The sequence below is a fragment of the Oreochromis niloticus genome, linkage group LG7 (assembly GCF_001858045.2).
Source record: "Oreochromis niloticus isolate F11D_XX linkage group LG7, O_niloticus_UMD_NMBU, whole genome shotgun sequence".
In the NCBI taxonomy this organism is placed as follows: domain Eukaryota; kingdom Metazoa; phylum Chordata; class Actinopteri; order Cichliformes; family Cichlidae; genus Oreochromis; species Oreochromis niloticus.
Window position 1 is genome coordinate 25,002,758 of NC_031972.2, and position 17,527 is coordinate 25,020,284.

General features: G+C 41.0%; 2 protein-coding genes and 1 long non-coding RNA gene across 3 annotated transcripts; all 3 read right to left on the reverse strand.

The window, feature by feature from the left end:
- Window positions 1–590: 590 nt before the first annotated feature.
- LOC106098167 (patatin-like phospholipase domain-containing protein 7) lies at window positions 591–6,122 on the reverse strand. Its single transcript, XM_025909334.1, has 7 exons — window positions 5,881–6,122; window positions 5,576–5,724; window positions 4,116–4,142; window positions 3,735–4,055; window positions 2,156–2,240; window positions 1,489–1,604; window positions 591–974 (listed from the first exon to the last, which is right to left on the reverse strand). The coding sequence occupies exons 1-7, from the start codon at window positions 5,963–5,965 to the stop codon at window positions 969–971; spliced, it is 789 nt and encodes a 262-aa protein (XP_025765119.1). The 5' UTR covers window positions 5,966–6,122; the 3' UTR covers window positions 591–968.
- Window positions 6,123–7,898: 1,776 nt separating this feature from the next.
- Window positions 7,899–11,356, reverse strand: LOC112847556 (patatin-like phospholipase domain-containing protein 7). Its single transcript, XM_025909335.1, has 3 exons — window positions 11,305–11,356; window positions 8,379–8,442; window positions 7,899–8,124 (listed from the first exon to the last, which is right to left on the reverse strand). Exons 1-3 carry the CDS (start codon window positions 11,315–11,317, stop codon window positions 7,899–7,901), a joined length of 303 nt encoding a protein of 100 aa, XP_025765120.1. The 5' UTR covers window positions 11,318–11,356.
- A 5,652-nt stretch (window positions 11,357–17,008) lies between these two features.
- On the reverse strand, window positions 17,009–17,512 carry LOC112847407 (uncharacterized). Its single transcript, XR_003220947.1, has 3 exons — window positions 17,472–17,512; window positions 17,289–17,365; window positions 17,009–17,159 (listed from the first exon to the last, which is right to left on the reverse strand). It is a non-coding gene; the product is annotated as an uncharacterized LOC112847407 (long non-coding RNA).
- Between the last annotated feature and the right edge of the window lie 15 nt (window positions 17,513–17,527).

The following is a 17,527-nucleotide window of genomic DNA, read 5'->3' on the forward strand; positions in this document are numbered from 1 at the left end:
TGTGTCTACGTATTTCCACATAAAATGAGGTCATTTCTACTTGTGATTCCTCATTTCAGGCGTCAGCAAATGGTAAATGGTAAATGGCCTGTATTTATATAGCGCTTTTTTTTTAAACAATACTGTTAAAACTAGCGGCAAGTAATTCAATCAAATAATGATTTGTTTTATCATTTAATAAAGATTAATAAAGTTCAAAGAAGAGAGGTAAATATTGAAATTCCAAAGGAAAACAACAAAATTTGTGAAAATTTTAACATTTTTCCACAGAGTGTGCTGATTTGTTTAGGTCATCTGTTAAAAAAAAACTTTGTCAGGCAAAGATCTCAGAAATTGACATTCAAATTTGTGAACATCATCCCCAAACTGTTTGTGTGTCTAGAGAGAAGATTGAAAAAGATATGTTGTAATTTGGTCCCTTCAGCCATATAAAATCAAGCTGAAATTTCCCAAATAAAAATAAAAACAAAAATGCAGTTTTCACCTTCAATCCAAGGGATGTTCCACTGACGGTGTGACTCAGATGAAGCTATAAGAAATAATCCATATCAATATGTGAAATGATTGGGCATGCAGCTGCTCTATTAACAAGGGGTACATGTAGGTGTGAAATTCATACTACAGATTGTTTTTTCTAAAAGTCTGACCATTTGATGTCACAGAAGACAAAAGGACAAGTTTTGCAGGTAGAGTCTGGTGGTTCACATTGGAGGGTAAAATGTAGCAAAGACAGAATGCTTACATTGTGCCAACCTGTTTAAGCAACTTCTATTACTCCACCATTCACAAAAACGGACTACTTGGAATTTACTTGCTGGTTTGACATCGCTTCCAGTGAACTGTTTGGGATAGCCGGAAGCTGATGGTGGCAGCTGGTGGGCGGGGTAATGGAGCGTGTCGATCTCCCATCCAGTTCTACATTCTGAGAATCAGGTTGAGGCGTGCATAGTCGTCCCCATTTTTCTTTGTTAAATCTAAAAATGAATGTTTTAATTGTCAGACAGCCATAAAATGAATGAATACAAAACACAACCTGAATTGTGTTGTTGCAGGTATACAATGTTCTCAAGCCCCAACTTCTAAATGATATCAATTTAGTTGAACTAGGTGCCCCTGCAATGGCTTCCAATTAATTTTTAAAATAATTTTAATGATATTAATCACTTTTAAAGCATGAACTGGCCAGACTCCAGCATGAACCTCAATCTGACTTTGAATAGTAGCCAGCAGGATAGTCTGATTTCCCAAGTGATTTATGAAAATCTTTTTACCGAGAGGACCGATCAAGTGTGTCGTCATTGTAAGCCAGACAAACCTTTGCAATAATGGAATGGAAATTTGTGTTGCAAAACAATGAAATTAATGATAATGTAACCTGAAAAGCCTGTTTTAGACATAAGTAAAAACAAATTCCTCACTGTGGTTGCTTGCTCTTCTTCTCTTTAAAGAGAGCCCACAGTTTCTAATCTTACTACCACAAGTTCGTACCGTGTCAGCAGTCTCCTCCCCTTCAGTGTGCTCTCCATAGCGATTATACGTCTCCATGTCAGAGAGAGCACTCTCCAGTGCATCCTCTTCATAGTCCGTGTGGTAGTCGGATTCTTCTGATGCAAGGAAAGAGTGGGGGACAGGAAGCACACTGTGGGTGAATAAACTGGAATATCTGGAGTGTAGAATGGTGACAAATACACGTGGGTGTGCAGGTGCATAAGTCAGAACATTAGAAATGTCATACAGGGTGGACTTTGATGAGTGATGGATGACAAATGCATTATAAATAGAGAGAACAGGAATAAGAACAAGTTTGAAGCTATTTGAGAAATCTACAACTGTTCTTTTGCTTAAAAAAAATTATATACAGTTACATTTACATTTCTTTATTTGATTGCAAATGCTTACTTACTAAATTGTACAATAAGAGGAAGTTCCCTTTTCCATCAGCGGGTTTTACACTGAGGCTGTGTAGCCAACAAGTCAGTCTCCTGACTTGTTAAAATTATGACCTAATAAAATATGACATTTTGTTTTGTGGGGTTGATTTGTTTTTCATTAGGTCAAGAATGACAAAGACAAACATGGAGACATGAGCGTACTTAAAAAGTACTTTGAGTGTGGCTGAAAGCTGCAGTGTTGGAGTGTGTGTCGGTAGTTTTACCATCCACAAGAGGAGGTTTGACGGGCTCGATGCGGGACACAATTTCTGCCAGGTCAGTGAAGGAAGCATTGGGACATGTCACCACCTTCAAAAAAAAAGCCACAGTCAGTGACAGGGACTACTGAGGAGGCGTTATGGAATTTTATCGTCTTTGAATAAGCTTCCAAACTGTGTGCCAAGCATGCCAGCTGCAAGAAACAAAATAATATACTCCTCTATACTGCTGTGAGTTGGAAATTACAGTAAAGTATAATGGAAACTATCTGCATCAAAAAATTCTGCTGCAGACGTTTGTGCAATTTCAGCTTTTCGGTGAAGCACATCTGATTTTGCCTTTTTTTAAGCTCAACTAGTCCCAAAACCTTGGTTGTGTTTTTAAGTCTTGATCTGCATAAAAATAAATAGTATCAAATGTATCACAGAAGGAGAAGCATTGCATCCCCTGGTTGTCGTACTCTCCAGTAGCATCTGAAAATAGAAAGGCATTCATTAACTGTGTGGGATGCCTATTGTTTTAAAAAATGCGAACAGAAGCCATTTAGTCTTAAACATTACTGTCTCAGATCTGCAATCATAAAAGTGGCTCCATCCTGTTTTCAGCAATTGTTCTGTTGCCTTTGTTGTTTATTATCAGGGAGGGGGAGGTTGCCAGTGTGAGTCCTGCTGTTTTACCCTTCATCCTCATGTTGTTGCTCAAACTGGGAGTAAATAACTCATCTGTCTTCATCATTCTCGTCATCCCTTGGTTAGGAGGCGTTTTGTCTTTCTGTGACATTGCTTGGAACAAATCTGGTGCACAGAAATCTATTTTTGTGTACGTTAAAAGCAAACAATTTCATACTTTATTTTTATTGTTATTACTTTATCAGAAAAAGAAGCTTAAGGCCTAAAATGATTCAGCTAAAAATATTCTACATTATCTATATATATTATAGGGATTTGTAATATAAGGGATTTGTAATATGAGTGATTATAAGTTCCTTTGGTGTCATTACACTAGATTCAGGCATGTGAGACTTGAATATGGCTACTTACTAATATTTCAGTAATTCCACAATAGTTTTTTCCCTCCATTGTTATTACTGAGTTACACTCATCAGCATTAAATTTACAGCATTTAATATTTTGCTAATTGATTAAATGCCCAACTTGATTGTTTTTGGCACAGAAGACACTACTGCAATTTTCTTCAGCATTCATACGTCCAAACAGGAACTGAACTACTGTGAAAATGTCATTAAATGTTTTTTTTTTAAGCTCTGACTTATGTAAAGCTCTGCAGTAATAAATATTGTGTGTACTTTGAACATAGAGCAGCATGACTGCCTGGTATACCGATAAGTGGTACAAATTACTTGTTATCACAGGCCGGAGGCCAGTGCGTGGTTGCAGACCCAAAAGCAGACTCAATGCGAAATTGGTTATTAACAAGACTTTATTTAAACAGAGTGAACGAGATATATATGTATATACACAAGGTGGAGAGAGGAGCGGAGCGGGATCTCTGAAGGAGAGTTAATATCAGAATGATGATGCAGAGAACTATAGGTGAGTAAAGGTATGGCAGATGTTTTCCTACCTGCAGAAAAGAGGTGAGAAGCTTCGTGGAGAGTATCCGAGTGAGTGTCCAGGCTGGATTGAGGAGCGAGTGAGTGTGTTGAAGATCAGACCTTGAATTCCAAGGGAGTCCAGCAGGGGCACGGTAGGCAGGAGGGCAGGCAGGTAACTGTGGTGAGTCGTGGTTTTTCCAAAAAGGCACATTGACCATGGACCGTGGAGGCCCAGTTACCACCAGAAGGTAGCTGACAAACTGGCAGAGAATGGGAGACCTGGCCTTAAGACTCCCTCTGCTGATTAGCCACCCGATGGATTTCAGGTGAAACACCAGGAACTCCACCCACTAGGGTGGGCACAGGAAAACATAGGCTCCAGATGGAAAATCCCAATGCACTCATTCAGACCATGCAACTTGTACCTCAAAATTTGGCTGTGAAAAAACACAGAGGACAAAAGTTTTCAATGTCATCACAACCCTGAAACAATGCATTGTGAAAAATAACTTAATTAAGTTGTCAACTCACAGTATTTTAGTTATTAATCTCTCAAGCATTTGGATTAGTTATTTCATTGCCGATCACAATATTTTGTGGTTTTAAGTCACACACACACACAAAAATCAAGCCCAGACTCTGCTATTGCTTTTTATTGAACTCTCCAATGCTTTCAGTTCAATTCAATTTTATTTATATAGTGCCAAATCACAACAACAGCTGCCTCAAGGTGCTTTATATTGTAAGGTAAAGACCTTACAATAACACAAAGAAAAAAAAAGAAAACCCCTACAGTCATATGACCCCCATGAACAAGCACTTTGTTGATAGTGGAAAGAAAAAACTCCCTTTTAACAGGAAGAAACCTCCAGCAGAACCAAACTTAGAGGGGGGGGGGTGATCTGCTGGGACCGGCTGGAGGGGAGGGGAGGACGACATTGCAAAAACACACTGTGGAAGACGGGCGAGATATTAATATTAATCTAATGATTAAATGCAGGATAACTAAGGGAGTATTGAGGGTCACCTGATCCAGCCCTAACTATATGCTTTATCAAAAAAGACAATTTTAAGCCTAATCTGTTAGGGGGCCTGGATCGTCGACCCCCCGAGTAAACATCAATTAGATTTTCAGGGCAGAGTACAATAACCTCTGTCTGCGTGTGTGTTATCTTGGTTTATGGATAGATAAGTGTGGGTGTCATCTGCATATCAGTGAAAATGTATTCTATGCCTTCTGATGATACTGCCTAAGGGAAGCATGTATAATGTAAACAGAACTGGTCCTAGCACTGAACCGTGTGGAACTCCATAATTAACCTGTGTGTGAAGAGGACTCTCCATTTACATGAACAAATTGGAGTCTATTAGATAGATATTACACGGTACATTTAATACCTACGGCATGCTCTAATTGCTGTAATGAAATATTATAGTTAACAGCACCAAACTCTGCACTGAGGTCTAGCAGGACACTCACAGAGATGAGTCCACTGTCAGAGGTCATAAGAAGATCATTTGTGGCCTTAACTAAAGCTGTCTCTGTACTCTGATGAGTCTGAAACCTGACTGAACCTCTTGAAATAAACCACTCCTCTGCAGGTGATCAGTTAGCTGTTTTACAATTACACTTTTAAGAATTTTTGAGATAAAAAGGAAGGTTGGAGATTGGCCTACAATTAGCTAATACAGCTGGGTCTAGAGATGGCTTTTTATGTAACGGTTTAGCTACTGCCAACTTGGAGGCCACCTGTGGAAATTAACTTATAAATCACTGAGACGATTTCCAAAAATATCCTTATTTTTATTGATAGAATTAAAAACATTGCTGCACAGCATGGTGTGTCTTTAATCCTAATCAACCCATCACCTTAACTTTCTCAGCTAGGGGGTTAAGGCGTTTCCATAGCAGCCACCAGCCCGAGAGTGAGTCGCTGTAATTAGTGAGATTGGTTTCATCCCGGCTGCCCACATCAATAGCTATTACCACTTTGGCCCCCATGGAGCGTGCAACATCAGCTGCGAGAATCAGGGGAAGGAGGCATCAAGACAAACAGCATACAGTACTGGTAAAATTAAAAATATATTGCTATAAGCAAACAGCTGAGCAACAACATCAAAGTACGGCTACTTTTAATACTTAATAAGGGAAGGTACAAACTGAATGTAACAAACCAGGCAGGTTGTTAATATAGCCTCCATCCATCAGCAGGTGTCCATCTTTTGGGTGACACAGACGAAGGTGAAATCCATGTTGCATGACCCAGTTTCAGGCAAGTGTTAGCTGCCACATAATGGGCCTCAGTACAGGTTTGACCAGTCCATGGTGCCCAGGGTACTGTGGCTGCAAAACAAGGCAAGATCATCACCCTTCCACCACCGAGCGAAACATCTCTGCTTTGCTTCGTCTGTCCAAAGGACAAGGAGGCTTTCTGCTGGTAAGTTTTCCAAACAAGCCATACCTGTTCTGTCTTTTAACAAGCTAACTTTAACAAGCTAACTGGCTTGTAGAGTCTCAGATGCATGTCATGGGTTGTTTCTCTGAGCACAGCCTGACCTTGAGGTGAATTCGCTGTGATGTTGACTGGGGAGGAACGCTGTGATGTGTAACACACATACAATCACATCTGAATGATCCAGACCAGCAAACTGCTTAAAGTTCTGTTTTCCTTCCCCTTCAACTGGATATGTGCTCTCTTCCTCACACCCCTCCTCTCTTTCACAACATGGCTTGTGAATGTGAATGGCTTGTATTTGACTCTTGGGCATACAGAAGAAGAATCTTCTGTATGCCCAAGAGTCAAATACAAGCCATTCACAACTTGTCTGACCATTGAACGCCTTGGCAGAGCTATTATTCAACAACATAATGATGTGAAGTTATTACATCAAAAAATGCTTGCTCTAAGAAGATTGTTGCCTGATAACACACCTGATAATTGCTGTCATGTACTGAACAAGAGCTCAGTTAAAGGGGGGAGGGGCGTGTGTGTGTGTAACACTTATACTAGTAATATTAATAAGTCCATGACTTTGTGTAATCAAGTTGACCTCGCTGCATTAAGTGAATCAAAACTGTAGGTTCCTGTCATTATATTCATCATTGTACACATAAATGACTTCCAAATGATTAAAATATTCTTTTGAGAATTATTTTAAACAAAAATACCAACTCGGTTCTTGATTTGTTAAATGAGAGTGTGCTTTTCTATGTTATACATGAAATACGTGTCATGAGCACTATACCAAACATCAATTTGAAAAAATGGCCTCAGTTCTCTGAGGGACAGATTACACAAGCAGACTACACAATTTAAAAACTCCTTTGACGTTACGGTCCATGATTATGTCATTGTCCAACATAATCCTTTCAGATTTATCAGCTACACAGTCATTGAACAAATCTCCTGGTCAATCACATCCCTAATGCGTTATGTCACAAAGAAAAGGCTGATGATGTTTAACTATCAGAGTCTCAGACCAGCCCATCTGCCACCATCTATGGTTTTTATTCCATGTTCTTTAATATAGCAAAATGTTTAAGCAAGTATGATTACTGAGTGGCAGGAGGATCCCACAGTTCCCCCCTCCCACCCTATTCTCCCGACTGATGCTTGATGTCACATTGCCTGTAAGAGCTTTTGTTTCTCTAAAAAAGGCTCAACACTGCATGAATTACAGTCTGACTGTCAGTGCTTTAAAGGTTTCTTTTAAAAAGCTCAATGTTTTGAGATTCTTCTCCACATGGACCGCTTTCCTGCATGAAGTCAAAGATTGTTCAGAAATGACTTGGAGAAAAACAGAAACCAGAAAGCTTCCAGTACCAAACTTGCCAATTTCACACAGAACTGGTTTTAATAAACTGCAGAATCTTTGTTAACTGAGTTACTTACCCTGTTTTTTTTTTTTATTTGCTAGTAGAGGTCACAAATTATTTAAACAATACAAATTAATAACATTGTGAACAGGCCTTGATTTTTAAAATAACTAGATAGTACTGGTATTCCACAGTAAGTCCCTGTGAATGCATAGCACTGAATTTAGGTTAAAAAATATTTTGGGGTGTCTTTGCATCGCAGGTACAGCAGTAAAATATCAGAGTAATTAACTAATTAATTATCAATAAATTAGTAATAAAATGAGGTTCATGCACTGTACATATAAAAACAAATGTTGGATTTGAACATGTAGCTCTAACAGTTCCTAGTAATACACCTCTCTCTTCTCCTGGGAACCAGTGAACACCTCACCTCCCCTACAGTAGGGTCCTGCTCTCCTAGTCCCACAATAATGATGCAGTCAGCCTGACGGATGCACCTCTGTGTCCACGGGGTCAGTGTGTAGTCAGTCTGGTAAAGAACTATGCGATGGATGTCTTCTTGTTGGCCCAGCCAGCTGGACAGACGGTACTCATGGACACTAAAGAGGAAAGGAGTCCATTAATGACAGGCAGCATTGCTTTGCTGGCAGCATCCAAGAGATCCATTTTCCTCTTGTGCCAATAGAGCAAACTTTAGCAGAATTTAATGAGCGTGAAAGACAAAGCACAAAGAAAATAAAAACCTACAGACAGCAGCAAGAACCCGAAAAAGACTCATTTTATTTGAGGTTTGAATAAGAGAAGATGAACCTGCAAAATTGCATAAAATGTTTGAATCTGGCACAAAACATACCTGTCAAGTGCAGCAGTTCCAAGACGCTGTTTGATGATACCACTTGTCAGTAGAAGAGTGGGACCTTTATGTGAGAGATCATAGATTACACCCATGAATGTCTACTTCAAGGAGGTGTTACGTCCAGGTTAAGACAGCTGAAAAGTGATTTGATTGTTCAGGTGCATCTCAGATCTTTTAAAGTCAAATATCCACCACGTTGTAAAGCATTGGTGAAAGGATTTTATGTGGTACATTATAATAAAGCAAGGAAAGGTACTACACTGAAAACACAAGTACCTTATTTAAACCTTTCAGCTGTTTGTAATCTCTAAAGTCGTCCTCCTTATATGGTCAATCCCTAAAGCCCTTAATGCTCATTAAAGTGAAAATCTAATCCCTTAATTTGGTGTTAATTTGTCTGTACTGTCTTATTTAACCAAAAGCAAATGAACATCTGTCCTGAAGGCTCAGTTCCAGTTCAAATTAGGGTGCAAACAGGAATCCATAATACTTAAGGAGAGAGTATTTCCATCATGGCAGACAGACAGCACATCTAATCCTGTCTCCATGCCTTCATAAGAAGTTTTGGAAAATGACAACAGAGTAGAGCTCTTATGTTTAACTCTTATGCCCTCCTCTTCTTTTTAGCCAGAATTTTGAAATCCGATGTCATCCATACTCTGTTGATGCATTTTACAGCCTTTCGACATCTTCGTGGACAAAAATGCACACATATAAAATCTGCTATAAAATCCTCATGCAACAATTTTTTCTTTTTTTTTTTCATAAACACACACACACCGAGACCAGGTAGGATGTACGATGGGGGGGTGGGCGGTACTCATCGACGCCTCCTCCCACAACACCTTCAGTGTCTAAGGTGCATGTAAAGTCAACGCACCAAAGACCAGCACCCATCATTCCTACCGAAAAGGGTAGGAATGATGGGTCCAGCTGTTCCACTCAGAGACTTCTTGGTTAAAAAAAAGGGAATCAAAGTAATCATGAAAATAATACAAATAACTAATAAAAAAAATAACATGTTGCATTCACTGAAACTCAACACGATGAACATTTTAGAAATGTCATGGATTAAAGGTATGGTTTTAACCCTTGTGCCCGTGTCAAATTTTGACCCCCTTTGATATCTTTGTGGACTAAAATGTATGTGCACAAGACATGCCATAAAATCCTCATACAATATTTTTTTCTCCTTTTTTTTGTAAATCACTTACTCAACTTGAGCCCTTTCAAAATGATCAAACATTTAATCGTTCTCAGAAATATAACCTTTTAAATGCCAGTTTAAACATGATTTGATTGTACAGTATTATTATTTTTTGTGTAGTGCCAGAGACTCCCTCTCAACACCTTGGTGGAGAAAAATGCCCCATTCACTTGCATTGAAACCACATTTTTTTTAAATCTCTCTGCCAATGCAGTATAAAACCATGCATTCTATAATGTCAGCATTTCATTTTGAAGAAAAGTTGTGATATTCCACCAGATTCATCTATTTTCCCATTTTAGGCCAATGCATGAAATTCTTGTTTTGTTATTTTATGGAGCCATGTGATTACCAGGGGCCAGAACCAGGATGCGTGTGTGAAATAATTTTCAATCAATGCAAACTGCAACAACAAAATATAAACACAACAACATGTGATGTATCTGTGTGTTTGAGAGAAATAGATAAATGGATTGAGAGAGGGTGTGTGTGTGTGTGTGTGTGTGTGTGTGTGTGTGTGTGCGCGCGCGCGTGTGCGTGTGTGTGTGTGTGTGCGTGTGTGTGTGTGTGTGTGTGTAAAGGCATGGGTCTGCGTGGCATTGTTGCAGTCTCTCATCCTCATTTTTCCAACCATGTTTCATGACATCACATACAGAGGGTTTATAGTATACCCAAACAACTCCTACATATTAAAGTGGTACATCATATATGACTAAATGCATTTTTACTTTAAGATTTTCAAGAAAAGCTCACTTACAAGTATGTAATTCAAGTTAATTAATTTTGAGTCTTGCTAGTCCACAGACCGGGTTTCTACTGATGCAGTAAGTGTGTGTGTGTGTGTGGGGGGGGCTAAGAATAACCTCTACCCCTCATCTAAAACTGACGTCAACACAGCCGTACTAAATTTGTCTCACAATCTTATTGCCACTATTACAGAAGCTCCAATGACAGCTTTTCTCCTCCAGGTAACAGTAACCATAGCATCCATTAACCCAGGTATTATTAGAAGCATTGTGACAGGAACCAGTCACGCCAGCCAACAGGGAGGTGGGTGAGTGAAACCAAGTGACTTTGCTTTACACAGGTTGAAAATACCATTTTAGAGTTTAATATGAGAAAAACTTAGCAGTACTGTTAAAATATTTAGAAGATACTTTAGAATCAGATTTCATCAATATCATCATCATCACATCGTGTTTGTATAAAAGTTGGCCATAAATTCATTCTGAATATTTTCAAATGTAACTGCATCTATCTCCTTATTATATTGTTTTGATTTTATACTCTTTTTAATTTTCAGACCCAACACTTTTGAGCAGAATTACATGTTAAAATGTTTTACAACAAAGTAAACGCAGTTGAGTTATTCGTGTTATTTAGGCTTTGTTACTAAGCACAATCAATAGGAAATGCATGCTACATACACCATGTTGTCATAAATATTCACTCAACCATCTGAATAATTAAGCTCAGGTGTTCCAATCACTTCCATGGACACAAATATATAAAAATCAAACACCTATCCATGCAAACTGCTTCTACAAACATCTGTGAAAGAATGGGTAGCTCTCAGGAGCTCATTGAATTCCAGCATGTTACAGTGATAGGATGCCACTTATGTTAGTTCAGTCATGAAACTTCCTCACTACCAAATATTGCACAGACAAATATTAGTGTTATTATACAAGTTCTGCAAAGTCAGTTGCTACAGACCTTCAAATTTCATGTGGCCTTCAAATTATCTCAAGAACAGTGCATAGCAAGCTTCGTACAATGAGTTTCCAAGGCCGAGCAGCTGCATCTAAGCATTAAATCACCAAGCACAATGTAATGGATTGCCAAGACTGGACTCTAGAGCGGTGGAGGAATAGAGGGAGGGGGGATTATAGTGAGGGATTGTTTTTCAGGAGTTGGACTCGGCCTTAATTCCAGTGAAAGGAACTCTTAATGCTTCACCATGCTGAAACATTTTGGACAATTTCATGCTCCCAACTTTGTGGCAATAGTTTGGGGATTGCCACTTCCTGTTCAAACATGAAAGCTCACAAAGCAAGGTCACAAACACATGGATGAGCGAGTTTGGTGTGAAAGAACATGAGTGGCTTACACAGAGTCCAACCTGACAGAACACCTTTAGAATGAATTAGAGCAGAGACTGTGAGCCAGGTCACCTCACAAATGTGCTTCTGGAAGAATGGCCAAAAATTCCCATAAACACACTCCTAAACCTTGTGGAAAGCCTTCCCAGACAATTTGAAGCTGTTATAGATGCAAAGTGTGTACTGACATTTTAATAAACACTATGGATTAAGAATGGGATGTCACTCAAGTTCCTGCATGTGAACCCTATATTTTTCCAATGCAGTGTATAAACTCAACTGATAGGTTAATTTGTGTCAAAATAAAAACAAGTGTTCAAAGCGCTAAAATTGTAAGGATTAAAAATATAATTGGATAATTTCAGCCAGCTCTGCATGTTGCATGCAAAAATTCAAACATAGCTCAAAACTTAATAAAACTTTATACATAAAAGCAAAAAACAAGAAACTCAAAGGGAGGTATTTTACTAGCAAAATTGGATCCAGTCAAATGCATCACAACACATGCAAAAACATTTAGTTATTAAGCAGGAAAACAACCCTAAACATACAAGGAATCTAGAGGGTGTAGAGAATGAGTGGCTTTACTGTCCATCTCAGTCACCTGATCCTATTCTAACGGAACTGCATACCACCTGCTGAAGACTAGACTGAAAACAGAGACCCCACAGCAACAAGAGCTGAAGGTGGCTGGGAGAACATAATGGGGAAGGATAAAGGATCTGGTGGCATTAATGGCTCAAAGACTTTAGGCACTCATTAACTGCAAATGACATTCCAAAACATCTACATAGATCTTGCTTTATTGATGTAAAACTAGACATACTGAACCTCTGGTGTGGCACATTTATGTAGTGTCAACCGCTTTAGCCATCTCCACATTATGTGTTTCAATATATTCAGTTTAATGTAAACTATCCTAATACTTAAAGGACTGGTAAATGAATTGATATACTGGATAACTCAACAGGGACTGAATATCTAATTTCCTTTTAATCAGATTAAAGGCCACTAAACAAAATGAGAAATGATTTAACTACTGTAGTACGCACACCCACACTCCTCTGGCAGCCTGGCAAATGAATTTGGTGCATGCTTTTGTCTAAATGCACTTGGAACTGTCCCAAAAAGAGCCCGAGACAAAGAGCATGAAAAAGATAAAATTATCTGGATTATTTTTTATGCATATTCTATTTCAGCTGCCTTTTGGCTACATTTTTTGGACTTTTTTCCCCATTTGTTTAAATACATCCCAAGATGTACTGGTCTTAGTCTGCATTTACTGAAAGTAGAACATACAGGCAATCCAGTCTCATCAGCCATATGCGGTATACTGACAGCTAATAGGCAGTTCCATTTGTGATATTAACATTGTAATTTTTTTTATATCTAACCTTTTAACAGGTTCTTCTATGAAAACAAACAGCTAGTGTTGTTTGATACAGCATGATATTAATAGTCTTCCATCAACTCTTCCCCAGCTGTCTTCCCTCTGGCTGTCACGGTGCTTACCACTCCAATCAGGTCACCACGTCCGTACTCCCCTATCAACTCTTTCTTGCCATCCTCCTTCATGATTACTGAGCGCAGTCGACCACTCAGCACTATGAAAGTGCTGTCAGATTTCTCTCCCTGCCTGCAAAAAGAAAAGAAAATACAGATAACTTCAGTCTACTGCAAATCTGCAAACAACTCACAATCACATTTCCAAATTCAGCTTCCCCTCCCTCTATTAGTATTAATTAACTTGTCCCGCATGAACCAAGTAATGCCTGTAATGTTACGAGTTGATTTCACACATGAGACACAAGGTCAGCAGAGGAATACCTGTAAACAGCCCTGCCAGCTTCGACGGCCATCCAGTCAAGAGCAAAGTCTATTTGCCTGACAAAAGATGACATCCTCTTCAACACAGCATGAGCAACATTCAGCACCACTTTGGGCTCCACTCGCATTATCCTAAGGAATAAAAAAGAATCCACAAAAGGACAAAGTAGAAGTAGCCATCTTTGTTTTTCCCTCCAACTCTACAGTGCTGAACATCACAACAGTGTGAGGATGTGTGTCCAGGTCACTCACTCATAAAAATGTGTTTTGGAAATAGAGAGGAAGCTGCAATCTCGCTGAGCTCAAAGAACTCGAGCATGTTTGTACATAAACACCGAAGCGAGAGGAATTACTCACCACGGACACCGGGAGAAGTCACAGCACGCGAGCGGGGAACGAGCACACGAAGAAAACACGCACAGATGATTATTTGCATCTTTTGTCATTTTGTGACTGTCAATAAACACACTTTATTCTACACAGGAAGTCCTGCGTGTGGGTCCTGCTTTCACCACTCTGACAGAACGATCCAGCCAGAAATGGACCCAGTGGACTTGGATCCCATTCAGCAAGCCCTGTCACTTCAGGGGGATCAATTGGATCGGCATGAGAAAATGCTGCAGCATTTCTCTAAGGAACAGAGCTATCTCCTTTAATGTGTAACAGAGATTAAAGGTATGTTACAGCCTCACCTGTCTGTGCCTCCTCCACCACATATACTGCCACATAGCATCGCAGCTGCCTGCCCGCTTCCTCCTTCGGTGCCCTCCAAGCCATGGAAACACCCACCACCCATCCCAGAGAAATTCTCGGGTGAGTTGGACAAAACAGATAGATTTCGGACTCAATGTGCACTACCGTTTCATCAGCAGAACTGAGCCTACACCTCAGACAGCTCAAAAATGTATTTTATGTTGGCGCTGTTGACGGGGTGTGCTCTGAAATGGGCTCAGGCGGTTCTTAAAGCTCACCCTGACATATTCTATAATGACTTATTCATAAAGTTCTGTAGTGTTTTCCACAAAGGTTCGAGCCCAGATGCTGCCTCACATAAAATGTTCCACCTACGGCAAGGCAAGAGAACTGTGGTGGACTTCTACACTGACTTTTGGATTTTGGCAGAGGAGACGGGGTGGGGGGAGAATGCTCTCTGAGGGGCAATAGCCTTAATGAAGACTTAAAGTGTGAATTGTCCCCTAAGAATGACCTAAATCACTGGATGCATTATTATCAATGTGTGTTAGGATGGATGACCACATCCAGGAGTACTGTGGGCAAGCTGCCGCTTTATGTCGATTCCATTGGGAGGTCGCCTCCGGGGGACAGAACCCTGAGAGGTGGGAGGCTGCTGGGAAGAGGAGCAACCGATGCAGCTCGGCCGGGCCCGACTTTTGCGCTCGGACTGGAATCAAAGGCAGTGAACGGGGAGTGTTTTTTCTGTGGGAAAAGAAGGACATTATGCGGACTGATGCCCAGCTCGGCCAAAATAGCAGGCCCATCGGTAAACGTAGGGATGCAGTTACCTTTTGTTAAACACACACATCCCACAGATAGATTGGTCCAAGGGTTGTATTGCGGGTTGGAGCTTGTGGTGCCATAAGAACTGTTTGCACTCAGTCACTCCCAGTGTCTCGCCATCCACTCCATCTGAACCGATCACAGTTCCTGATTTGTCCTCTGTTCGTGTCGTCGTATTTAGCAAGGACTGAGCTCTCTCCCTTCCTCCACATGGATCCTACGATTATGGAATAGACCTGCTCTCTGGCGCGCCTCTCCCCACCAGTCACCTGTATAGTCTTTCCAAGCCAGAACAGGAGGCCATGGATTGTTACATAACCAGTTCACTAGCTGCCGGAATAATCCGCCCCTCCAAGTCCCCACTTGGAATCTCTCTGTCCATGCATTGACTTTTGGGGGTTAAACAAAATCACTGTTAAGAACAAGTACCCCCTTCCGTTGCTTTCTTCTGCCTTCTGCCACCATTTTCACAAAGCTTGACTTAAGAAATGCTTATCATTTGGTCAGGATCAGGGAGGGAGATGAGTGTAAGACAGCATTAAATACGCACCTGGGACATTTTGAGTACCTGGTCATGCCTTTTGGCCTCACCAATGGTCCCACAGTTTTTCAGGCCCTAGTGAATGACGTGTTGAGAGATTTCATTAATCACTGTGTTTTTGTGTACCTGGATGACATTTTGATCTTTTGAAGTCCTTGGCAGACCATGAGGGGCACGTCCGCCAGGTACTACAACAGTTGTTGGAGAACTGACTTTTCGTCAAAGGAGAGAAATGTGAGTTCCACCTACAGTCGGTCGCTTTTCTTTTTCTTATTGTCGAGCAAGGATAGCTGCGGGTGAACCTGGCAAAAATCAAGGCAGTGGTGGAATGGCTAGAGCCCAGGACCCGTAAACAGCTACAGAGGTTTTTGGGATTTGCTCATTTTTACATACACTTCATCCATGATTTCAGCTGCGTTGCTCTCCCCTTGACATGCTTATCCTCTCCCAAGGTCTCTTTCCAGTGGTCTCCAGTGGTGCAACAAGCATTCACCCAGCTCAAGCAGAAATTTGCCTCTGCGCCCATCCGGATTCAACCAGATCTCTCTGAACCGTTCATAGTTGAAGTGGATGCTTCGGATTCAGGAGTTGGAGCTGTGTTGTCACAGCATTCCGGGGGTAAGCTTCATCCATGTGCTTTTTTGTCCTGTCGTCTCTCACAGGCTGAGCGGAATTACGACGTGGAGGACCGGGGGTTGCTGGCCATAAAGCTTGCACTGGAGGAATGGAGGCATCTGGATGGATCACAAAAACCTTAAGTACTTTCAAGCAGCCAAATGCCTCAACTCTCGTCAGGCCATGCAGGCTCTGTTCTTTACTCAGTTCAACCTAACCATTACTTACAGACCCAGCTCCCAAATGTGAAGCCACATGTGCTTTCCTCATCAGGTGAGGCCTTGGAGAAGGCTATCCTGCCCGCGGCCTGCATTATTGGGGCTCTTACATGGGAGACAGAGACCCTGAACAGAAACACTCAGCAGGACACCGCACGATTTTGCAACATCTGTTCTGGTGGCGATCTCTTGCTTCGGATGTCCAGGATTTTGTTTCTGCTTGCCCTACCTGTGCGCAGAATAAGACATCCAACTCTTCGCCTGCTGGGTTTCTCAGGCCCCTACCTATCCCGAGGAGGCTCTGGTCGCACATCGTCCTGGACTTCATAACTGGACTGTAACCATCTTCAGGTAACACCACCATACTCACCGGTTTTCCAAGGCTGCACATTTTGTTGCTCTGCCCAAATTGCCCACCACTTTAGAGACGGCGAAACTGCTTATGGATCATGTGCTGCTCCGCCTTCATGGTATACCTATAGACACTGTGTCCGATCGGGGTCCACAGTTCACATCACTTAACACGTCACAAAAGTAAATTTAAAAGGATCAGAACACTGACACCAGCTGAATTTTCTCCAATTAACCCCTCACCTGCAGCTGGATGATTCCCAGCAGGTCTTTCTTAGCAGCTTGGAGGATTGCACTGCTTTTACCAAGATAGGTAGCATCAGCGTGCCCTCCACTGTCTGTATAGTGAAATACTTCAGATGGTGTGTGTTGCATTGTCACACTCTTCTTCAGACTAGACTACAAAGACAGGCACAGGAGAGAAACTACTATGGAGGAAGTAGGTAAGATGCAGCAGATACTGTGATATTATGTTACATTTACACACAAGACCTGTCACCACGCTTCAATGTAAAAAGCAGACCTTACTTTGTGAGTGATAGGACTTGATGGAGCCTCCTCAATGGTAACTCGAGCTCATTCGCAGGCCATGTTCAGGTCATTACCTGTAACTCAGAAAACAAAGGATTAGGATAACAAGTACAACTGTGCAGGAAATTAATACAGCCATGTGGCATTTGATGATCGCTTATGTCCAAGGCAGTGACCCACCTGTGCATTCAGTGGGCATAGAGGTGGATCGCAGCTTCCTGTTTGAAGGGCTGTCC